The sequence below is a fragment of the Schistocerca gregaria genome, chromosome 9 (genome assembly GCF_023897955.1).
Source record: "Schistocerca gregaria isolate iqSchGreg1 chromosome 9, iqSchGreg1.2, whole genome shotgun sequence".
NCBI lineage: Eukaryota > Metazoa > Arthropoda > Insecta > Orthoptera > Acrididae > Schistocerca > Schistocerca gregaria.
Window position 1 is genome coordinate 120,098,194 of NC_064928.1, and position 23,395 is coordinate 120,121,588.

Consider the following 23,395-nt stretch of genomic DNA (forward strand, 5'->3'; position numbering starts at 1 on the left):
GTAACTTGTAAGATTCTTTGAAGATTTTTTTCATCTGGAGCTATCAAAGAGTTATGTCAACCACAAATCTAAGCATCTGTTTCCTGTCTCCATGTATTCGGGTATCTGTACGTTTTTCTTTGCATTCGTTTATTGCATCGACCATACGGAACATAGACCGTGCATGTCCCGATCTCTGCCGTGTTAACGCTTGAAACCAACATCTAAGTCACGTGACTTGGGCAGAAAGCCGAGTTTCTGTCGTTACGCGCCGTGTGAAGTGGAACTGACAGTTACAGTTTATAGCTGAAATCAAGCATTGATTTTAATAATTCATTGGACTGTAGTACTACTCTTACACATGTAGTAGTGCAGCTAACCTGATCCTCCGAAATTCTTAATAGTAAACCAGCGGTTATCGTTTTTACGTGCTGTCACGTTGAAACGTATTGACAGTTCTTTTAACAAGCGACAGGATGATTGTTCCTTAACGATTTTTTTTTTCTTTTGCATTGTGAATTCTTGTAGTTAGCCACTTCCATAGCAGTGGAAGACGAAACAACAATTTCGAAGGCAGCATTAGTTTTCTAACGATTCCACAAGAATAAGTGTGAGATGCTTTAGTAAGCCTTTGTAAGAAAGGAAATTCGTTATATGAAAAATGTCAGGTATTTACACAAAATAAGCACGTATGTTTTCTGACTTTTTCTTAATTCAGTACAGATACCGAAACGATATCAAGATAGGAAGCGTACTGTATCACAAAAAGTGGATAATACTGGTGTAGTGAGTTAGATATTAACGATACGCCGTCTCAAAATCTTAGTCATTCACCAAGTTTTACATCCAGGGATCAACATCCATCCCAACGTTCAACTTATGGAAATACTTCTGCAAGTATTTTAAAGTAATTCCCTTACACAACTGAGATTTTCGTCACTTTACCTAATCTGTAGTATACAAAACAAGACTAATCTGAGCATATGTGGAGGTATTTACTTCTGCATCTAGTAAAAAGCACAACATTTGATCTGTAACAAAAATGTCATAAAGTGTGCACTTTAAATGCGTAATGACATGCTCGGCTTCGTGCCCCGAGTCACGTGACGTAGATATTGGTTTCAGTAAATGGTTCAAATGGCTCTGAACACTATGGGACTTAACATTGAGGTCATCAGTCCCTTTGAACTTAGAACTACTTAAACCTAACCAACCTAAGGACATCACACACATGCATGCCCGAGGCAGGATTAAAGCCTGCGACGTAGCAGCAGCGCGGTTCCGGACTGAAGTGCCTAGAACCGCTCTGTCACAGCGGCCGGCTTGGTTTCAGTAAAGTGACGTCATGCGCACGCGACGTTATCTATGGTCTGGTTTATTGCCTGTTCTGTGAAGATGTTGAATAGGGTTGGGGGACTGATTGCGTCCTCGTCTAACGCCTGTAAGTATTATAGCTTCTGTTTGTTCATTTCTTGTGTTTACTAGAATCCTAAGGAAATGCGATTCACCTACGAATGACGTGACTTACAAAATCCGTGTTCGACTGATCGCCGAGAGGGCGCCAGGTTCCCACCAGATCTGTACAGATAGCAGATCGTTTCATCATTTTATAAACTCATTGTCATTGCTGTTAATAGTTATTTTCATTCCAGAGAAATAACGGAACCAAGGCAGTTCGAGAACAGTTTTCACCACACTCCCCCCGAGTCCCTCAGAGAGAAGTTGTTTTTCCTTCGTCTCTTGCTATGCTCTGTAATAATACATATGAATCTACTGATTCTCAAAGTGCTTTTTCTCTTAAATAAATACTACATAGATAAACTATAAATTTCAAAATCTTAATCCATTGCTAAAGAGAAGAAGAACTTGATTTCGATTTAAGTAATTCTTGAGATCTTTAAATCTTTAAGTGGAACAATTTCGTCATTAGGTATACAGGGTGGATTATAATTAATAGCGAAAACTGACACGAGTGAAAGTATATGATAACAGAAGGAAAAACACTCCAGTAAACAAACCTTCTGCTAGGTGACCAACCCCACAGCCTTCAGTATGAAGTATTGACGTAGTCAATGCAAAAGTAAAAATGCGCCCGAATTCAGTCTCGACATCGCTTTCCTTTATTTCCGTATGGCTGGTTTCGGGCTAGCTGCCTATCTTTAGAATATTTGCACAGTTTTAGAGTAACCTGTCCAATGTGGAACTATCATAACTCAGTGTTATGACAGTGAACTCTCAGATCCACATTGGACTGGTTACTCTGTAACTGTAACAAATAATCTGAAGATGGACAGCTGGCCCGAAACCAGTCACACAGAATAAAGAAAAGCAAATTGGAGACACTTTTTTATAGACAACGATCGCGGTAATTTCATCCAGACGAATACGTCTAGTTCTGATAAAATACAAATTGTACTTCAAACGTAAACTGTTCTTTCAAGTTCCTATCTAATTGGGCTCGATTTTCACCTCAGGGCTACAAAAATGGCTCTGAGCACTATGGGACTTAACATCTTAGGTCATCAGTCCCCTAGAACTTAGAACTACTTATACCTAACAAACCTAAGGACATCACACACATCGATGCCCGAGGCAGGATTCGAACCTGCGACAATAGCAGTCCCGCGGTTCCGAACTGCAGCGCCTAGAGCCGCACGGCCACCGTGGTCGGTCAGGGCTACATTACCTAGCGCAACATTGTGGTATGTGGTACATGTATGATGGGTCACAGATACCTTTTGTTGCTGATGTAAGACGACAGATAACACGTCACGGTGGTCCAAGGTGTATGGGTCAAACTCAGCATGCACCTTGCCCTGCAAGATATCGGGACCACTGCAGAGGCGAGTGCAGTCTTTCTTTTTCCTGGCCTTTACCCTGCATTTTCACGGCGACGGCGCGGAGTGTAATTTCTCGGATTTGGCAATGTAGAGGCTAGAGGGTGAGCCAGCGTCATTCCTGTCGCCAAACCCCATCCCCAGGATGGATTTTGTGCAGGGGGATGGGACCCAAAACGACATGCTATAAAGTTAATTACCTTTCCCAATTTTTCGTGTCAATTACAGTTAATTAAATGCAATTTTACATTGGACTGAGATTTCTAGAGTAGCATATGCATAAAGAATTAGTTTTGCTATGAATTTACACTTTCCACAGTGTTGTCAGCGAGTAATTTTAGGCTACCCAGAGGGGCATAATGACACATCTTCTCTCTTTGCAGAGTTGTTACTTTATTTATACCACTAAGGTGTTAGTATATGAATAATTATTGTATAAATAAACCGAAAAGCAAAAGAAACTGGCACACCTGCCTAATAGGGTGTAGGGCCCCCGCGGACACGCAGAAGTGCTGCAACACGACGTGGCATGGACTCGACTAATGTCTGAAGTAGTGCTGGAGGGAACCGTCACCATGAATCCTGCAGGGCTGTCCATAAATCCGTAAGAGTACGAGGGGGTGGAAATCTTATCTGAACAGCACGTTGCAAGGCGTCCCAAATATGCTCAATAATGTTCGTGTCTGGGGAGCTTGGTGGCCAGCGGAAGTGTTTAAACTCAGAAGAGTGATTCTGTTGCCACTGTGTAGCAATTCTGGGCGTATGAGGTGTCGCACTGTCCTGCTGGAATTGCCCAAGCTAGTTGGAACGCACATTCGACATGAATCGAGGTATGCTTACGCACATGTCAGAGTCGTATCGGGTCAAATGTCACTCCAACTGCAGACGCCCCATACCATTACAGAGCCTCCACCAGCTTCAACAGTCCCCTGGTGACATGCAGAGTCATTGCATTCATGAGGTTGTCTCATACCCGTACACGTCCAATCGCTCGATAAAATTTGAAACGAGACTCGTCCAACCAGGCAACACGTTTCTAGTCATCAACAGTCTAATGTCAGTGTTGACGGGGCCAGGCGAGACGTAAAGCTTGGTATCCTGCAACCATCAAGGGTAAACGAGTGAGCCTACGGCTCCAAAAGATATTTCGTTGAATGGTTCGCACGTTGACACTTGTTTATGGCCAAGCATTGAAATTTGCACCAATTTGCGGAAGGGTTGCACTTCTATCACGTTGAACGATTCTCTTCAATCGTCGTTGATCCCGTTCTTGCAAGATCTTTTTCCGGTCGCAGTGATGTCGAAGATTTGATGTTTTACACATGTGAAATGATCGTACGGGGAAATCCCCACTTCATCGCTATCTCGGAAACGCTGTGTTCCATCTTCGTGCGGCGACAATAACATCACGTTCAAACTCACTAAAATCTTCATAACCTGCCATTGTAGCAACAGTAACGGATATAACAACTGCGTCAGACCCTTGTCATATATAGGCGCTGCCGACCGCAGCGCCGTATTCTGCCTGTTTACATATGTCTGTATTTGAATACCTGTACCAGTTACTTTGGCGCCTCTTTGTGTGTGCTGTACCTTAATATTAAGCGTTGGTAATGTAATCCTAACAAATTAAAAATATCTGTTAGTGAAATATACTATAATTTATGGCAAATTATTTCCAGAGTCATAGAATAGTATTTGTTGTTGCTAGTTACTGTTTTAATTTCTGATAGACTTTTTATAACCAGACACATTACATTTCATCAGTCGATAAGGTATGTGATGGAGCAATGCAAGGACTGCATAGTCCTGTGTCACCATGCCCTCTTCAACACAAGCATAATATTTGGTCTTAATTGCGACAACTAACAAAGACACAATCAAAATATTTCTATAGATTTAAAGATTTACCATTATAAGAGATCCTCCTGATAATAAATCTTTCACACAAATAATCAACACTGTACAATTTTAGAAGTCTACTAACAGAAATGTTTGTTCTGTTGCCTTCGAAAATGGTTTCCCACGCCTCACGTCACCAAATGGGTGTAGACAAAGATTAATGGCTTGTAACCACCAGAGGCAATGAAGTACACCAGATACTACTATCCTGTCAGCCGCCAAGTTAAAAAAAAGAAACAACTATGTCATTTTGCGCTTCTATGTCATTTTGGGATACTTTTCTCTACTCCACCTGTCTGTGTGAGAATGTGCTCGAAATGTTTGTGAATCGTGCAACTGAGGTGGGGCGTGGATACAAGCCCGGTATTCGCCCAGTTGGACGTGCGAAACCACCTAAAAGCCACGTCCAGGCTGGCCGGAACACCGGTCCTCATTGTTGACCAGCATAACGAGTATTTGGACAAATAAACAAAACACACTTCATGATCATAAATTAATTCAGAGCCATAGCCTGTAATTACAAACTTAGTTCCAGCACAACGATACCCTGATTTGTGCGCAGATGAATGTTAGCACTTGGTACATATGTTATAAGAAACTCATTTAAGATGATACACTAACTTTTACAAAAGCTTTTGTGTTAAAATATTGTCATAAACTTTATATACAGGGTGATTCAAAAAGAATACCACAACTTTAAAAATGTGTATTTAATGAAAGAAACATAATATAACCTTCTGCTATACATAATTACAAAGAGTATTTAAAAAGGTTTTTTTTCACTCAAAAACAAGTTCAGAGATGTTCAATATGGCCCCCTCCAGACACTCGAGCAATATCAACCCGATACTCCATCTCGTTCCACACCCTCTGTAGCGTATCAGGCGTAACAGTTTGGATAGGTGCTGTTATTTCTCGTTTCAAATCATCAATGGTGGCTAGGAGAGGTGGCCGAAATACAATATCCTTAACATACCCCCATAAGAAAAACTCGCAGGGGGTAAGATCAGGGCTTCTTGGAGGCCAGTGATGAAGTGCTCTGTCACGGGCTTATCAACTGCAGACAGTGCTTGAACCAATTTCAGACATTAAGGTTTCATAACTAACCTTTTTCGTAGGACTCTCCATACAGTTGCTTGTGGAATTTGCAGCTGTCTGCTAGCTCTGCGAGTCGATTTTCCTGGCCTGCGAATAAATGCTTGCTGGATGCGTGCTACATTTTCATCACTCGTTCTCGGCCGTCCAGAACTTTTCCGTTTGCACAAACACCCATTCTCTGTAAACTGTTTATACCAACGTTTAATACACCACCTATCAGGAGGTTTAAAACCATACTTCAGTCGAAATGCACGCTGAACAACTGTCGTCGATTCACTTCTGCCGTAATCAATAACACAAAAAGCTTTCTGTTGAGCGGTCGCCATCTTAGCATCAACTGACGCTGACGCCGAGTCAACAGCGCCTCAAGCGAACAAATGTACAACTAAATGAAACTTTATAGCTCCCTTAATTCGCCGACATATAGTGCTTAGCTCTGCCTTTTGTCGTTGCAGAGTTTTAAATTCCTAAAGTTGTGGTATTCTTTTTGAATCACCCTGTATTGTAATCTTAAGAAAATTCTCGTACCGGTGTGTGATTTTGTAGTTTGGATGATGAGTTGCTTTCTCATGTTCATCCGATGAATATTTGTCTGTTAACTCAACTCCAAAAAATTGTGCGTGCCTTGATCCACAGTGCTGCGTATCACTTTGCTCTTGGAAACTGTTTGCCATTCGGGTGCCATGGCGTTAGGCCTGTATGTCCGTTTTATTCATCCGTTGAATCGTATCCCTTGCAGTTGAAACTGTCCGCTGCATGTAGAAACTGTAATGCAACTTGGAGTTGGCCACTATTGTCCGGGTTACCATTTAGTACCAAGTCGATCTGTTACTGTTTTATTTATTTTTTTATTTACCTCCTACCCATGTCCGTAGGACAATATTAAAAGAATGTTTCTCATTCAGTTATGAGATACAGGGGCGTTATAGTAATTGTAAAATTCCAACTATGTTTCACAAATAACTGTCACATTTAGTATATAACATATATGTGTGTTGTATTTTAAGGCGTTAACAGTTTTTTTTAAATTTTCATAGTGTTATTTCATTCTAATATTGTTGTTGTTGTGGCCTTCAGTCCAGAGACTTGTGAGGAACGGTGTCAAAGCCTTCTTGACATCTAGTACTATGGAATCAATTTTGTATGTCCTGTCGATAGCAATCTTTACTATCTGCGAATAAAGATTCAGCTGTATCTGACAAGCACGATATTTTCTGATTCCGTGCTGCCTCTGTGGCAGTAGACCATCGAGGTAATTCATAATCTTCGAATACAGTATACACGGACGTGACAACGGTGATGGTATAGCGATGTGCACATTTGCAGATGACGGTACTATCGCATGTTGTTGTTGTGGTCTTCAGTCCTGAGACTGGTTTGATGCATCTCTCCATGCTACTCTATCCTGTGCAAGCCTCTTCATCTCCCAGTACCTACTGCAACCTACATCTTTCTGAATCTGTTTACTGTATTCATTTCGTCGTCTCACTCTACGATTTTTACCCTCCACGCTGCCCTCCAATACTAAACTGACGATCCCTTGATGCCTCAGAACATGTCCTGCCACCCGATCCCTTCTTCTAGTCAAGCTGTGCCACAAATTTCTCTTTTTTCCAATTCTATTCAATACCTCCTCATTACTTATGTGATCTACAAATCTAATCTTCAGCATTCTTCTGTAGCACCACATTTATAAAGCTTCTATTCTCTTCCTGTCTAAATTATTTATTGTCCATGTTTCACTTCCATACATGGCTACACTGAATACAAATACTTACAGAAACGACTTCCTTACACATTAATCTATACTCGATGTTAACAAATTTCTCTTCTTCAGAAACGCTTTCCTTGCCATTACCAGTCTACATTTTATATCCTCTCTACTTCGACCATCATCAGTTATTTTGCTCCCCAAATAGCAAAACTCATTTACTACTTTAAGCGTCTCCTTTCCTAATCTAATTCCCGCAGCATCATCCGATTTAATTCGACTACATTACTTTATTCTCGCATCAATTAATTTCAATATTTCTTCTGTTACCCAAGGATTTCTACCAGCCCTCGTCTTTTTACCTACACGATCGTCTGCTGCCTTCACTACTTCATCCATCAGAGGTACCCATTCTTCTTCTACTGTATTTCTTTCCCCCTTTCCTGTCAATTGTTCCCTTATGCTCTCCGTGAAACTCTGTACAACCTCTGGTTTAGTTTGTCCAGGTCCCATCTCCTTAAATTGCCACCTTTTTGCAGTTTCTTCAGTTTTAATCTAGAGATCATAACCAACAGATTGTGGTCAGAGTCCACATCTGCCCCTGGAAATGTCTTACAATTTAAAACCTGGTTCCTAAATCTCTGTCTTCCCACTTACCATTATATAATCTATCTGATACCTTTTAGTATCTCCAGTGTTCTTCCATGTATACAACCTCCTTTCATGATTCTTGAACCAAGTGTTAGCTATGATTAAGTTATGCTCTGTGCAAAATTATACAGCTTGAATAACATCGGGGATAAGATACAACTCTGTCTCACTCCCTTCCCAACCACTGCTTCCCTTTCATGTCCCTCGACTCTTATAACTGCCATCTGGTTTCTGTACAAATTGTAAATAGCCTTTCGCTCCCTGTATTTTCCCCCTGTCACCTTTAGAATTTGGAAGAGAGTATTCCAGTTAACATTGTCAAAAGCTTTCTATGCTAGAAACATAGGTTTGCCTTTCCTTAATCTATTTTGTAAGATAAGTCGTAGGGTCAGTATTGCCTCAAGTGTTCCAACATTTCTACGAAATCCAAACTGATCTTCCCCGAAGTCGGCTTCTACCAATTTTTCCATTCGTCTGTAAAGAATTCGTGTTAGTGTTTTGCATCCTTGGCTTATTAAACTGATAGATCGGTAATTTTCACATCTGTCGACACCTGCTTTCTTTGGGATTGGAATTATTGTATTCTTCTTGAAGGCCTGTCTCTCCCAAGGCTGTCGTAGTTCTAAAGGAATGTTGTCTACTCCCGGGGCCTTGTTTCGACTTAGGTCTTTCAGTGCTCTGTCAAACTTTTCACGCAGTATCATATCTTCATCTTCATCTACATTCTCTTCCATTTCTATAATATTGTCCTCCAGAACATCGCCCTTGTATAGACCCTCTATATACTCCTTCCAACTTTCTGCTTTCCCTTCTTTGCTTCGAACTGTGTTTCCATCTGAGCTCTCCATATTCATACAGGTGGTTCTCTTCTCTCCAAAGTTCTCTTTAATTTTCCTGTAGGCAGTATCTATCATACTCCTAGTGATATGTGCCTCTACACCCCTACATTTGTCCTCTAGCCATCCCCGCTTAGCCATTTTGCACTTCCTGTCGATCTCATTTTTGAGACGTTTGTATTCCTTTTTGCCTGCTTCATTTACTGCGTTTTTATATTTTCTCCTTTCATCAATTAAATTCAATATCTCTTCTGTTACCCAAGGATTTCTACTAGCCCTCGTCTTTTTACCTACTTGATCCTCTGCTGCCTTCACTACTTTATCCTTCAGAGCTACCCATTCTTCTTCTACTGTATTTCTTTCCCCCACTGCTGCCAATTGTTCCCTTATGCTCTCGCTGAAACTCTGTACAATCTCGGGTTTAGTCAGTTTATCCAGGTCCCATCTCCTTAAATTCCCACCTTTTTGCAGTTTCTTCAGTTTAAATCTATAGTTCATAATCAATAGACTGTGGTCAGAGTCCACATCAGCCGCTGGAAATGTCTTACAATTTAAAACCTGGTTCCTAAATCTCTGTCGTACCATTATATAATCTATTTGAAACCTGTCAGTATCCCCAGACTTCTTCCATGTATACACCCTTCTTTCATGATTCTTGAACCAAGTGTTAGCTATGATTAAGTTATGCTCTGTGCAAAATTCTACCAGGTGGCTTTCTCTTTCATTTCTTCCCCCCAATCCATATTCACCTACCACGTTTCCTTTTCTCTCTTTTCCTACTATCGAATTCCAGTCACCCATGAATATTAAATTTTCGCCTCCCTTAACTATCTGATAATTTCTTTTATCTTATCATACATTTCATCCATCTCTTCATCATCTGCGGAGCTAGTTGGCATATAAACTTGTACTACTGTAGTAGGTGTGGGCTTCGTATCTATCTTGGCCACAATAATGCGTTCACTATGCTGTTTGTAGTAGCTCACCCACATTACTATTTCCCTATTCATTATGAAACCTATTCCTGCATTACCCCTATTTGATTTTGTATTTATAACCCTGTATTCACCTGACCAAAATTCTTGTTCCTCCTGCCACCGAACTTCACTAATTCCCACTATATCTAACTTTAACCTATCCATTTCCCTTTCTAAATTTTCTAACCTACCTGCCGGATTAAGGGATCTGACATTCCACGCTCCGATCCGTAGAATGCCAGTTTTCTTTCTCTCGATAACAACGTCCTCCTGAGTAGTCCCCGCCTGGAGATCCTAATGGGGGACTATTTTACCTCCGGAATATTTTACCCAATAGGACGGCATCATTAGCCATACAGTAAAGCTGCATGCCCTCGGGAAAAATTACGGCCGTAATTTCCCCTTGCTTTCAGCCGTTTGCAGCACCAGCACAGCAAGGCCGTTTTGGTTAGTGTTACAAGGCCAGATCAGTCAGTCATCCAGACTGTTGCCCCTGCAACTACTGAAAATGCTGATGCCCTCTTCAGGAACCACACGTTTGTCTGGCCTCTCAACAGATACTCCTCCGTTGTGGTTGCTCCTACGGTACGGCTATCTGTTCGCTGAGGCACGCAAGCCTCCCCACCAACGGCAAGGTCCATGGTTCATGTGGGGGGGGGGATTCTAATATTAATTCGTATATTTTATTCCTATGTTTATTCTTCATTGAGATTTGGTGCATTCCTTCGTAAGAATCCGATCGTAGAAACATTCGGAACATAGAAATTCCCACACTTCGACAATCGCGCAAAGACGGATTTGCCACAGTGACATTTCTTCGCATGAGTGCCACGCGGGAAAGAAACGTCGTTAACATTGCTGAAATTTTGACGCGTTGACAATAATTTCGCAGCAAATCACGCGTAACAGATCATTTTCCCGAAAACTGACGTTTGCAGTTGATCACGAATCGAGGAATTTCAACAAATTTATGTTGCTGTATGACCTTCTTCGCCGTACTGATATGGACGACGCTGGCGCAACCCACTATTTACCTCTTCTGTTGGCCTTGGCTCCATTTCTAATTCAACTACTTCTTCGTCTAAATCATCGTATGCTAGATTTTCTCCATACCTAATTTCATCTCTAGCATCTTTGCGAAATATTGTCCTTATACTATTACTCCTATTAACAATAAAAAACGTTTCCCTGTTCCGCCATTTCAATATCGTTCACTGGTCCTGGATATAAAGTTCCTCCGCCGTACTGTATTGAACGATGTTGTCCCGTGCTTAAATACTCATTTAACCAAGACACTGTGCTGACTAAAAATATGTTACTAGTTTCTGTATTTATATACGTAACAGCAACATCTGTCACTGCATGGCGCAAATGGCTGTAACCGATTACGCGCGATTTCTTTCTGTCGCCAACCTTTTGCTGGCGTTGGTGCTTGCCCAGATAGCCGGCTTGAAAAGTCAACTATCTATCTCAGCACCACGGCCATAGGCGCCATGGTGACCTTGGGACCAGGGGACTCGGGGGGGGGGGGGGGGGGGGGGGGGAGGGAGATCGAGTGTATAGTCAACATGAATCATGACGCACGTGCGTCCGCACAAGTGCGTTGATTCGTTGACCATTCATTTATTTATTTATTTTTTATTCATGCGTGTGACATACAATTAGTAGGCGGATAAGGACAACGTTATTTCAGTATACATTGGAAACATACGTGTCCTAATCTTCTGCGGACACGGGTTGATTGGCGATAAACAAAGATAAAAATAATAACGTGGTTTCGAACACGGGGTGCAAAACTGTGAAGTCTTGAAGGTAGTCATTGTGCCACCGCTGCTGTTGAACTATTTACTCGCTGAAAGACACAGTTACGAACTGGTACCTCGAAAACTTCGTCCGTCGTTTTCTCGGAAACGTTCGAGTATTTACGGATAAGCCGAGATGCGTGTCCGCTTATTTTCACCCCTCTTCCGCTGAGCAAAGTATCGAGGAAGCCGGCCTTGTTCCCCCCGTAAGTGAAAAAGACAACACTCGCGAAATCGTGCATCGAAATAAGGGCACGAGGCGTTGCCCTCTGCAGTCATGCGCACAATGGAAGAATTGCGTTTACATCCACGCAGCCTTTACTCTGCCCCCCACCCCCACTGACAGAAGCATCTCTTATGTTGCAGAACTGAAGACGCTCGGGCTGTCGCAGCTGAACGAGCTGTACCTCGAACTGGAGGTGCTGATCCGCGAGTTCTCAGAGACGCTGATCGCCGAGCTGGCGCTGCGCGACGAGCTGGAGTACGAGAAGGAGCTGAAGAACACGTTCATCTCGCTGCTGCTCGCCGTGCAGAACCGCCGGCGCCAGTACCACGTGGAGCGCAAGCGCGGCAGCCGCAACGGCACCACCCGCACGCCCAACGGGCTCGACCCTAAGGTGAGCTCAACAGGACGCAACCTCTCATTTTCTCTGCTCTACTTGAAATTTCAATTCTTGAAGACAGGTAGTATGTAAATCTGCAGGCTTTCGTGGCCGTTGTCACTGAAGTTAAAATCTTCTGGGTTATTAGGCTGCGTCATGTTTCTTCTAAAATGTTCGACGTTTCGACCCCTCTGCTGGGATTCTCCTCAGGAACTTTTGGTGTCCACTGCTGCTAGAACACTGTCAGAGACGATTTTCTTCTTCTTCTCTATTGTCATTTTTAAACCTGTTACAGGCAGGCCATCAGCGGCATAGTACGCCGCTCTTTGGCAGCAGAGAATACAAAAGAGACAAATGAAGACAATTAGAGAATAAATATGGTGGATATATAAACAGAGACATACACTTTTAAAATACATGAAGCCGTTCACGGGGTAGAGTGCAAGATAAAATTTGTTCAGACATGTGGACACACACAGACACGAAAATTGTCACACGCGAACGGAGGAGCACAAAACGAATAACACTGGAACACTTGAGCACGAACGACGTCACACACAGAAACACGAGACGATGATCTCCGCCGCACGAATGTTCAGTGAGCGTGTGCGAGTCCGGGGACCTGCCAAGAGAGGAGGAGGGAGGTGGGAGAGGGGAGAGCAGAGATGCCAAGGGCAGGGGAGATAGGGGGCAGGAAGGAAGGGAGGAGGGGGGGGGGTAGGGAAAGCCCAGGGGAAGAGGTGTGGAGGAAGGGGAGATGGAGGGAAAAGTAGAGAGAAGGGAGGGACGGTGCCCAAAGGGAAAACACAGGAAGGGGGAGGGGAGGATCAAAGTTGGTAGGAGGGCTAGATGGAGGGAAGGAGGGCATGATCAGGGAGGAGGAGATCAGAGACGAGTGTCGCGTCCACTTACAAAGGGGGAATTTTCTGGCGTTCGTGCTGGAGAAGTGATAGTGTTGGTTAAATTACATGTAGCTACCACTGGTGGGCCATAGTCATAGGCTAATACAGAAGAAGGGGCGTTGGTAGCTCATCTCCTACGGATACCATTGGCGGTCATCGTCATTGGATAGAAAGGCACTGTTCCACACTTATGCTGGAGAAGGGTTATTGGTTGAAATGCCTGCTACCGCTATTGGTTGGTCATCACCAGTGGCTAGATTCGAAATGGACAGAGCAAGAGAGGGGGAATGTTTACACAAAATATTATTGTCCGCCGAGGGGACTTGCAGCGCGTTGTTTATACCGCTCACACTCCGCGGCCGCGTGTTTACTTCGTTGATGGCGGGGAGCCACGATGCCGGAAGCCTCTCTCTATTGAAATTAGATGCATTCTTAGAAATTTCAACCGCTTCTCGGACCTTTGTTCTATAAATGTTTGTTTCTTTAGCCACCACACGTACCTTATTAAAATCGACGTCAGAGCCACAGTTCTCACTCCGTCACCCTACCGTTCGTTTCTGGGCTCACTGACCGCATAAGCAGAATTTTAAAGAAAAACGGTATTCAGACACCTTTCTTTAGTCAAAACAAAATAAAAGACTTTTTTCCGACGGAAAACGGATGCAACTGATTGCCTCAACAGTGCAGGGTCTATCAGGTGCCATGTGGCTGCGGCAAAGTGTATATAGGCGAAACGGGAAGAACTGTTAAAGAACGCGTTAAGGAACACGAACGGCACATGCGGCTAAATCAAAGTGCAAAATCGGCAGTAGCGGAACATCATGAGAACTGTGTCTCTGACATCGATTTTAATAAGGTACGTGTACTGGCTAAAGAAACAAACATTTATAGAAGAAAGGTCCGAGAAGCGGTTGAAATTTCTAAGAATGCATCTAATTTCAATACAGACGACGGCTATAGGCTTCCGGCATCGTGGCTCTCCGCCATCAAGGAAGTAAATTCGCGGCCGCGGTGTGTGAGCGGCATAAACAACGCGTTCCAAGTCACCTCGGCGGACAATAATATTTTGGGTAAACATTCCCCCTCTCTTGCTCTGTCCATTTCGAATCTAGCCACTGATGACGACCAACCAATAGCGGTAGCAGGCATTTCAACCAATAACCCTTCTCCAGCATAAGTATGGAACAGTGCCTTTCTATCCAATGACGATGACCGCCAATGGTATCCACAGGAGATGAGCTACCAACGCCCCTTCTTCTGTATTAGCCTATGACTGTGGCCCACCAATGGTAGCTACATGTATTTTAACCAATACTATCACTCCTCCAGCACGAACGCCAGAAAATTTCCCCTTTATAAGTGGACGCGACGCTCGTCTCTGACAGTTTTGTAGCAGCAGTGCGGTCGAAACGTCGAACATTTTAAAAGAAACATGACGCGGCCTAATAACCCAGATGATTTTAACTTCAAAGACAGGTACTGCCCGGCAATTCTAGGTTCTTATAATGTTAAAAGTCCACTTTCGATTTTCTACGAGGGGCGTTCAATAAGTAATGAAAATCATTTTTTTCTCGACTGATTTCAGTTGGAAATATTCGAAATTAGTTGTGGGAGATAGCGAAATGTTTTCGCTTCAGCCCCTATAGTTTCGTGAAGTTCCTATCCGTGGCTGAGCTATAAGTACCCTTCAAAATGGCGTCATCGAGTTTCTTTTGGCGGAAAACCAGAGCATCGCAGATATTCCTAAGCACTTGCAGAATGTCTATGGAGACCTCGCAGTGAACAAAAGCACGGTGAGTCGTCGGGCGAGTCGTCTGTCACAGTCGCAACAAGATCGCGCGAACCTGTCCGATCTCCCGCGTGCCGGCCGGCCGCACGCAACTGTTGACTCCTGCAATGCTGGAACGTGTGGACACTCTCATTTGTTGTGACAGAAGGATCACAATCGAACACCTCGCTGCACGACTGGACGTCTCTGTCGGTCTTCTTTGACTGTTCTTCCTCGTCCATCTCACAGCCCAGATCTCGTACCTTCCGGTTTCCATTTGTTTGGCCCAATAAAGGATGCACTTTGCGGGGAACGTATGTGGAGGATGGGAAGGTTATCGATGCAGCGAGACGTCAGCTCTGATGTTGACCAAAAGAGTGGTACCGTGCAACGATATGGGGGCCACACTGAATGGGGATTATATTGAACGTAGGGTTTTGTAGCCAAAAGAATGAGGAATAATATTGTCTATTATGATCCCAAATGAAACCGACCTGCTTCCAGAAAAAAAATGTCGCATTACTTATCGAATGCCCCTTGTAGTAGCAGCATTTACTGTGCTGCAAACAGCGTGCAAGTAAGTGTCACAGTGGGTTACCGTGTCATAGATTGCACACATCCAGGCATTGCAACATGTGGCTGCAATGGTCTCACACCACATACAGCAATAGTCTGTCCTTTGTAGCCTGCACCTGAGCATCCATTTCCTCGAAATCGGTTGCTACAGGCGGAGGTCACAATTACACGTTACAAAACACCACAGACACTTTCAATTGAGCAGAGGTCTGCCTGTGCCGCTGGCCATGGCAGAGTACCCACAGCTTGAAGTGCTTGCAAGGCGAGCACTGTCCCGTTAAATTAGACACTAGGGGTGGCTGTTCGGGAAGGATGACACAATGGTTACAGGACCTCTCAGGCATACCTTGAGGCTGTTATAGTACCCAAGAGAAACTATGTAAGATCTTGCATCACCACACCGACACTCCGGGATGGTAGAAAGTGTGTTTGGACACCTCCAATAACTTGTCATGTGCTCCCCACCTCAAGTGCAGACACCAATCCACGCGTTGCTACCACTAAGACAGAAGTGCAACTCCATTGTCTGCTGACCCCATACCTGTTACTCCAAAAAGCGCAGTAAAGTCCAGTTTCCTGCCTCTTGACTACCAGCAACCAGTTTACGACTTTGGCGCCAGGTTGTAAGAGATTCATAATCTATTTTTTCTTTCTTTCCTTTTGTCATCAGTTTTATGACCAGTCTGATGTGGCCTGCCACAAATTCCTCTCTCGTCAGTCTCTTATTTCCTGGATATATTCCAACCTCTGTCTTCCCCTACAGTTTTTGCCCTCTAGCATTCCCTCGAGTACCGTGGAAGCTGTTCTCTGTTGTCTTAACCATGTCCCTGCTTCCTGTGCCTTCTTCTAGTCAGTGTTTTCCTTTCCTCTCTTCACCAATTTTACAGAGAACCTCCTCATCTCTTACCTCATCCATCCTCCAATTTTGAAAGTTGTTGTATAGTACCAGATTGCAAATATTTCGATTGTCTTATTTTCCAGTTTTCCCACAGTCCGTAACACTTCCACAAATTCCATGCTATAAATGTGCATTCTCAAAGCATTTCTCACATTAAAGCTATATCTGACACTAGAAGATTTCTTTTGGTCAGGAATGCCTAGTCTGCTTTTTATGTCCTCCTCGCTTTGTCCATCATAAATTTTTTTGCTTTCAAGGTAACATACTCTTTTCACATAATCTGCATTATGGTCCCCAGTTTTAATGCAAGTTTTATCACTAATCCCTCTGTTACTACCCATTACTTTCATCTTTCTTAGATTTATTCTCTGTTCTCAGTGTGGGCTGATTAGAATGTTCATTCAATCAATAAGTCCTGCAAACCTTCCTCACTTTCAACTGAGGATACCAGTGCCATCAATGAATCTTATCATTGAATCTTATTCCCAGTTCTAAGCCTTTCATTTATTTCTGTCATTACCTTTTCGATGTATAGGTTGAACAGTAGGGGCAAAGGCTGCATCTACAAGTATATTATTGTTACTTCTTGTAATGTGATCAGAATTATGCAATTCGTGTTATATTTACCTTCATTTTCGACCACAAACACTATCAGAGAGAACATGTGTTGGCAGTCAAATGTAGAAATCCCACTGCTTCTGAGTTGGCTTCTGGTAGATGTTCAACCATCAGCCTTACATTAGTGTTAAGGCAACTCAATTGATCTGAAACTTGCAAGACAGTAGATCACATTTGGTATGTAACTGATAACATGTTGGGTAAGAGCCTTGGTTGCTTTAGAAAACAAAACTAAGGCTTCTGTGTGTAAGGCCAAGGATTTTTCTCAGCATGGTAGCAGTGAAATAATATCTTGTAATTTTGTGTTTCAGTACCTGACAACAGTCATCCCATATCACTTAGGCAGTGGACCTCCAGACAATCAAGCTCTACAAGTGCTTATAAAAAGTAAGTAGTACTATACAGTGTAGTGACTTCATTACAACTATCTCATAGCATACAGAGTAGAAATTGGGAAACATATACTGTACTCACTTGTGATGATTTTTCTGGGTGCAGAAAGACTACAAACTAGGAAGCACTGTGCTTTCCACAAGCACAGATAATGTGACACACAGCTTCCTCTGATCATCCACGACATCAAAAGATAGGAGACAACAGTTCAGTGGTTGGCCTCAGATACAGTATCCAACAGAGCCCAGTAAGCAAAATACTTATGAAATATCCAAACATATGTGCAACTGGACTGGACACAGAACTTGGTATGTTGTTCTTAACGGGTAAGCACTGTCAGAAGCAAAGGCTGCATCTTGCGTACTTCAGGTCGTCTGACAAGATCGCTGTTTTCCGTGGTATATGTAAATGACCAGATGGATAATGTCAGTAGCCCTGTGAAGCTGTTGGGATGGATGCAGATATATACAGGGAGGTGATTTGCAATAGAAACTTGATGCAAAATGCAAAGTGACATGCAGATGATCAGCACCTGTTGCAAAGAGTGACAGCTGTCTCTAAAAAAGTTTAACGAGAATAACTGGAGAAAAACATCTGACGCAAAAAGGAACTAAAAAATAACTGGAATCTTAATGCTCTGCACCGTGTAGTTGTAGTACCAGTAGGAGGCTGTTGCAGGACCTCTCCTAAGTCTGCCAGCCAAGCAACATCAGCTGACAATGATGAGAGTGGTTTAGTAAAACTCGTGTATAAATGGTTTTCTCGTTATAAAAAAGGGGAAATGGCTGCAAAAGATCAGCCCTAGTCTGCCAAAACTGAGGTACAGAGTGCCAAAACCTGTAATCCCATTAGCGAAGATCAACTGAGGACAATCTACATATCATCATGAAGACCTAACTGGGTTATTCTGGAGCACAATTCAGTGCGGTTTGAACCTTGATTTGGGAAGAGCGGCAGTAAAGTTTGTGTACAGACTTCTCACTGTCAATCAAAAGCTTATCTTCAAATGAATGACACATTTGAAGACTATCCTAATTATTTCAACAAAACTGTCACAGTCAGTGGATCCAATGGATCGTGGTGCTATGGGTATGATCCAGAAAGTAAACAATAATCAAGTCAATGGCAGTCCCGTGGCTTTCCTCGTCCAAAAAGAGCTCATCAAGTGAAATGATCAAATATCAAGACAATTCTGATCTGGCCCTTTTTTTATTTTATTTTTTTCAGATCACAGGGATTGCACACTCAAATTTTACTCTCAAAGGCAAGCACTAAACAAACTATTTTATTTGGACATTATGAAAAGGTTGCGCAGGAGTCCGGCTTTGAGGAGTGGTTGCTGCAACATTATAATGTCTCCGTCCATAGGACTCTCACTGTTTGCCAGTTTTTTGCGTCAATGAAGACAACTATCTTGAGCCACGTGTCTTATTCACCACATTTAGCTCCCTCAGTCGTCTTCCTGCTCCTTAACATGAAAAGAGTCTGGAAAGGAAAGCATTTGATCAATGTCAACAACATAAAACATTACGACGTGACATTTTTAGTAGGTATCACGGAGGAAGTTGTTTCCAACAATGGAATGTAGGTTTGGACATCTGCACTTGTACTAATGAAGAGTACATTCAAGGATATAAAAGCTGTATAAAAATTACGTACATGCCTTTTATAAAGAAATTCCAATTACTTTTGGGCACCCTCTCGTGCTGTTTGACAGTGCGGTCAGTAATCAGGCACTGGGATCAGTCATGACCTTCAAGTATGTACGAGTACCTGTTGGGAGTGATTAAGTTGGAAGGGCCACAGGACTCTATCCACTGCATGGGAAGAGCCAAATTCAGGTGTTTCAGAAGAATTTTAAGGAGACGTAAATCACACATGAAGTTACACACAAAAACGTACTTTGATAATTGTTTGAATATAATTCATTGTTCTGGCACCTTTAACGAATCGGATGAGCAGAAAAGAAGTGTGGCACAACTCATCATGGATTTGTTTGGTCAGTAGTAAAGTTTCACGGCACTTCTCAACAAACTGTAGTGAGAGATGTTAACATGATTCTACAGGATTCTACAGGAGGATACAGGATGACTTTGATAGACTTTTTGTTTGGTATAATGGGTGGCTGCTTGCACTAAATGTGGAAAAAATAAAAGTTACATCAGACAAGCGGTACATATTACAGCCTTGATCTCATCTACATCTATGTCCATACTCCGCACGCCACCTGACGGTGTGTGGCGGAGGGTACCCTGAGTACCTCTATCGGTTCTCCCTTCTATTCCAGTCTCGTATTGTTCGTGGAAAAAAGGATTGTCGGTATGCTTCTGTGTGGGCTCTAATCTCTCTGAGTTTATCCTCATGGTCTCTTAGCGAGATATACGTAGGAGGGAGGAATATACTGCTTGACTCTTCGGTGCAGGTATGTTCTCGAAACTTTAACAAAAGCCCGTACCGAGCTACTGAGCGTCTCTCCTGCAGAGTCTTCCACTGGAGTTTATCTATCATCTACGTAACGCTTTCGCGATTACTAAATGATTGTGTAACGAAGCGCGCTGCTCTCCGTTGGATCTTCTCTATCTCTTCTATCAACCCTATATGGTACGGATCCCACACTGCTGAGCAGTATTCAAGCAGTGGGCGAACAAGCGTACTATAACCTACTTCCTTTGTATTCGGATTACATTTCCTTAGGATTCTTCCAATGAATCTCAGTCTGGTATCTACTTTACCGATGATCAACTTTATATGATCGTTCCATTTTAAATCACTCCTAATGCGTACTCCCAGATAATTTATGGAATTAACTGCTTCCAGTTGCTGACCTGCTATTTGGTAGCTAAATGATAAGGGATCTATCTTTCTATGTATTCGCAGCGCATTACACTTGTCTACATTGAGATTCAATTGCCATTCCCTGCACCATGCATCAATTTGCTGCAGATCCTCCTGCATTTCAGTACAATTTTCCATTGTTGCAACCTCTCGATACACTACAGCATCATTTGCAAAAAGCCTCAGTGAACTTCCGATGTCATCCACCAGGTCATTTATGTATATTGTGAATAGCAACGGTCCTATGACACTCCCCTGCGGCACATCTGAAATCACTCTTACTTCGGAAGACTTCTCTCCATTGAGAATGACATGCTCCGTTCTGTTATCTAGGAACTCCTGAATCCAATCACACAATTGGTCTGATATTGTTCATTAAATGACTGAGGGGAACTGTATCGAACGCCTTGCAGAAGTCAAGAAACACGGCAACTACCGGTGAACCCGATGACGGGAGAATGTTCATAAAAGTCACATTTTATGCACAGCTCTCAATGGATTTGGAACATGCACAGTGGGAGAAGACAGAAGTGAAATGATTCGAAGTTTTAGAGTATAGTGTTTCGGAAAATTGTCGATCAGTTGAATTGGTCGAGTACGGAATGAAAATTTGCAACAACAACAAGGAAAAATAAAATAATGACTTGAAGGGCACTCAGATATGTGAGTGACACGAAGACTTTTTAAGTACTAGAACCCAGCATGTTGTCCCGTATGGTAAGTGTTCACTGGAGACAAGCGTATCGACAGGAGTGCCTCAGGAAACTGGGATACGACCACTCTTGTTCTCCACGTACATACACTACAAGACAAGACAGACAGAGTGAGCAGCAACTTGCGACTGATTGCTGCCGATGCTATAGTTTAGGGAAAAGTGTTTGTCTTTGAACAACTACAGGAGGATACAGGATGACTTTGATAGACTTTTTGTTTGGTATAATGGGTGGCTGCTTGCACTAAATGTGGAAAAAATAAAAGTTACATCAGACAAGCGGTACATATTACAGCACAAGTTGTTGCTGAAAACTGTTGTTGAAGGAATAGCTTAGGTATGAACCACAGGGGCTGTCCTAGATAAGAGTATATAAGTCAGGTCATCAGCGATAAGAGATGCAGCAGCTATACTGAAATGAATAGCAGTGACAGGAATGGAGAACGGTTCCTAATCAGCTGTGAGGGTGGGTCGTGTGTTGTGCTCCGGTAGCTCAGTCGGTAGAGAACTTGCCTGCGAAAAGCAAAGGTTCCGGCTTGAGTTTCTGCTCCGGTACACAGTTTTAATCTGCCAGCAAGTTTCCATTGTTTGTTTGTATGTACATGTCCACAATCCTGGGACACACATATCCCCGCACCACAGCATGACAGCACACCACTAGAGGAGCCAAAACAAAACTGCCGAGCCTGTGCATAAGGTGGAGTACACTGCGGTAACTTGCTTTTAGCGGCATTGAAAGTATTTCTGCTAGCACAAACTGATCCAGTTTACTTCTTTAGCGGTCTAAAGTGGCCTCACCCAGCTGCAACATTTTCACTGGTCCTGTAAACAAATTACTGTATGACACACTGCTTTATCAGTGGTTACTGGATTTTATTTTGTCTTCTCTAGCAGCATGCTATGGTCCTAAGTAGCAGACATTCCACTCAGTACCAAGTGCGTACCTGCAAAGAGACAAAGACTTAACAATATAATTTTATTTCTTTGAGTTGATGGTTAAAATTTTAAGACTACCCCTTCAGAGAATGTGTATTGTGAAGGAGAGGGGAGGGGGGTTGTAATGAAGTACTTTGACTTCGAAGACTTTTTTCTACATTCTATACTGCAAGACAACAGTGATTTACTTTCTTGATGTGACTGTTAACATGTCAAAAGTTGCACAACTCAAGTACCTGTCACCATATATAATTTTATGCTTCTTTTTTACTTTCAGTCCTGAAGGCTATAAATGAGGACAGCCCAACGGTTCCTACTCTGCTCACGGACTACATTCTGAAAGGTAAAGCTGCTCTCTGTTTTGGTACAAGTTGATAACAACATATGTCTGTATCTAGTCTTTTTCTCTATTGTTTAGGAATAAAGGAGACAACTCACCAAAAGGCAGAAGCTCTGCATCATCGATACGTACTAGGTCGTGAACTGATCTCCCGTGCCGTATCCTCAGACACGCCTGATCCTCAGATCGATCCCAAGAATCACCCACAAAGAAGCAGCCCCCTTGTTACCCAATACCACTCCTATGGTACCGCGCGCCGCGGAATTTGAATCCACTCCAGTCGTCATGGACGTCGAAGACCCATAGAGGTGTCTGCACCATCGCGCCGTAAGCTGTGGCGGCGCGTGCCTCCTGGCCCGCTTTTAGTGTGAGGCCGCCACAGTGGAACAGTGTCCAATAGCGGTGCCCCCGATAGCGTACTTAAGCGCCGGCCTCTCGCTCAGCCAGTCAGTCTAATCTCACTTACGTCGGTTTACACCTCGCTTTGCGCTAGACTGCCTAATTCCTGGTTAGTGTACGAGTGGACGTGTTTGTTTCCTTGTGACTCTGTTGTTCGGACTTGTTGTATTCATTCTGTCCTTCGTTGGTCGTGTCCGTCCTCTCCCGTTGTGTTGTTCGCGGGTCCCGCCGTGCCTTCCGTCATTGCCACCCCGCGACCGTCCTGGTCGCAGTTACAACAACCCCGGGCTGGAATGACTGAACCACATCATTTTTTTCATTATCTGTCATTGTGCCCTGAAATGAGGGACATCCTACCCAAGATACTTCCAACCCTTCCCAAACTGGTGTTCCGCTGCCCACCCAACCTCACAACATTCTAGTCCATCCCTACAGCTCCCACCCTCAATCCCCTGTGACAGGGATCATACCCCTGTGGAAGTCCCATATACAATACCTGCCCAATCCAGCCATCCAGCAGCACCTGCTCCAGTGCCATCACATGCTCATTCTACTGCCATCAGAGGCGAGGACACCTGTGAAAGCACCCATATTAGATACCAGCTCTGCTGCAAACACTGCAC

At 43.2% G+C, this 23,395-nt stretch overlaps 1 protein-coding gene across 1 annotated transcript in view; it reads left to right on the forward strand.

The window, feature by feature from the left end:
- Positions 1–23,395, forward strand: part of LOC126292191 (fasciculation and elongation protein zeta-2) — a 358,256-nt gene that overhangs the window by 315,207 nt on the left and 19,654 nt on the right. The window contains exons 5-7 of the mRNA XM_049986034.1: positions 12,160–12,410; positions 17,469–17,544; positions 22,311–22,376. Coding sequence (XP_049841991.1) covers positions 12,160–12,410; positions 17,469–17,544; positions 22,311–22,376 — 393 coding nt within the window. The remainder of the gene's footprint in view (positions 1–12,159; positions 12,411–17,468; positions 17,545–22,310; positions 22,377–23,395) is intronic.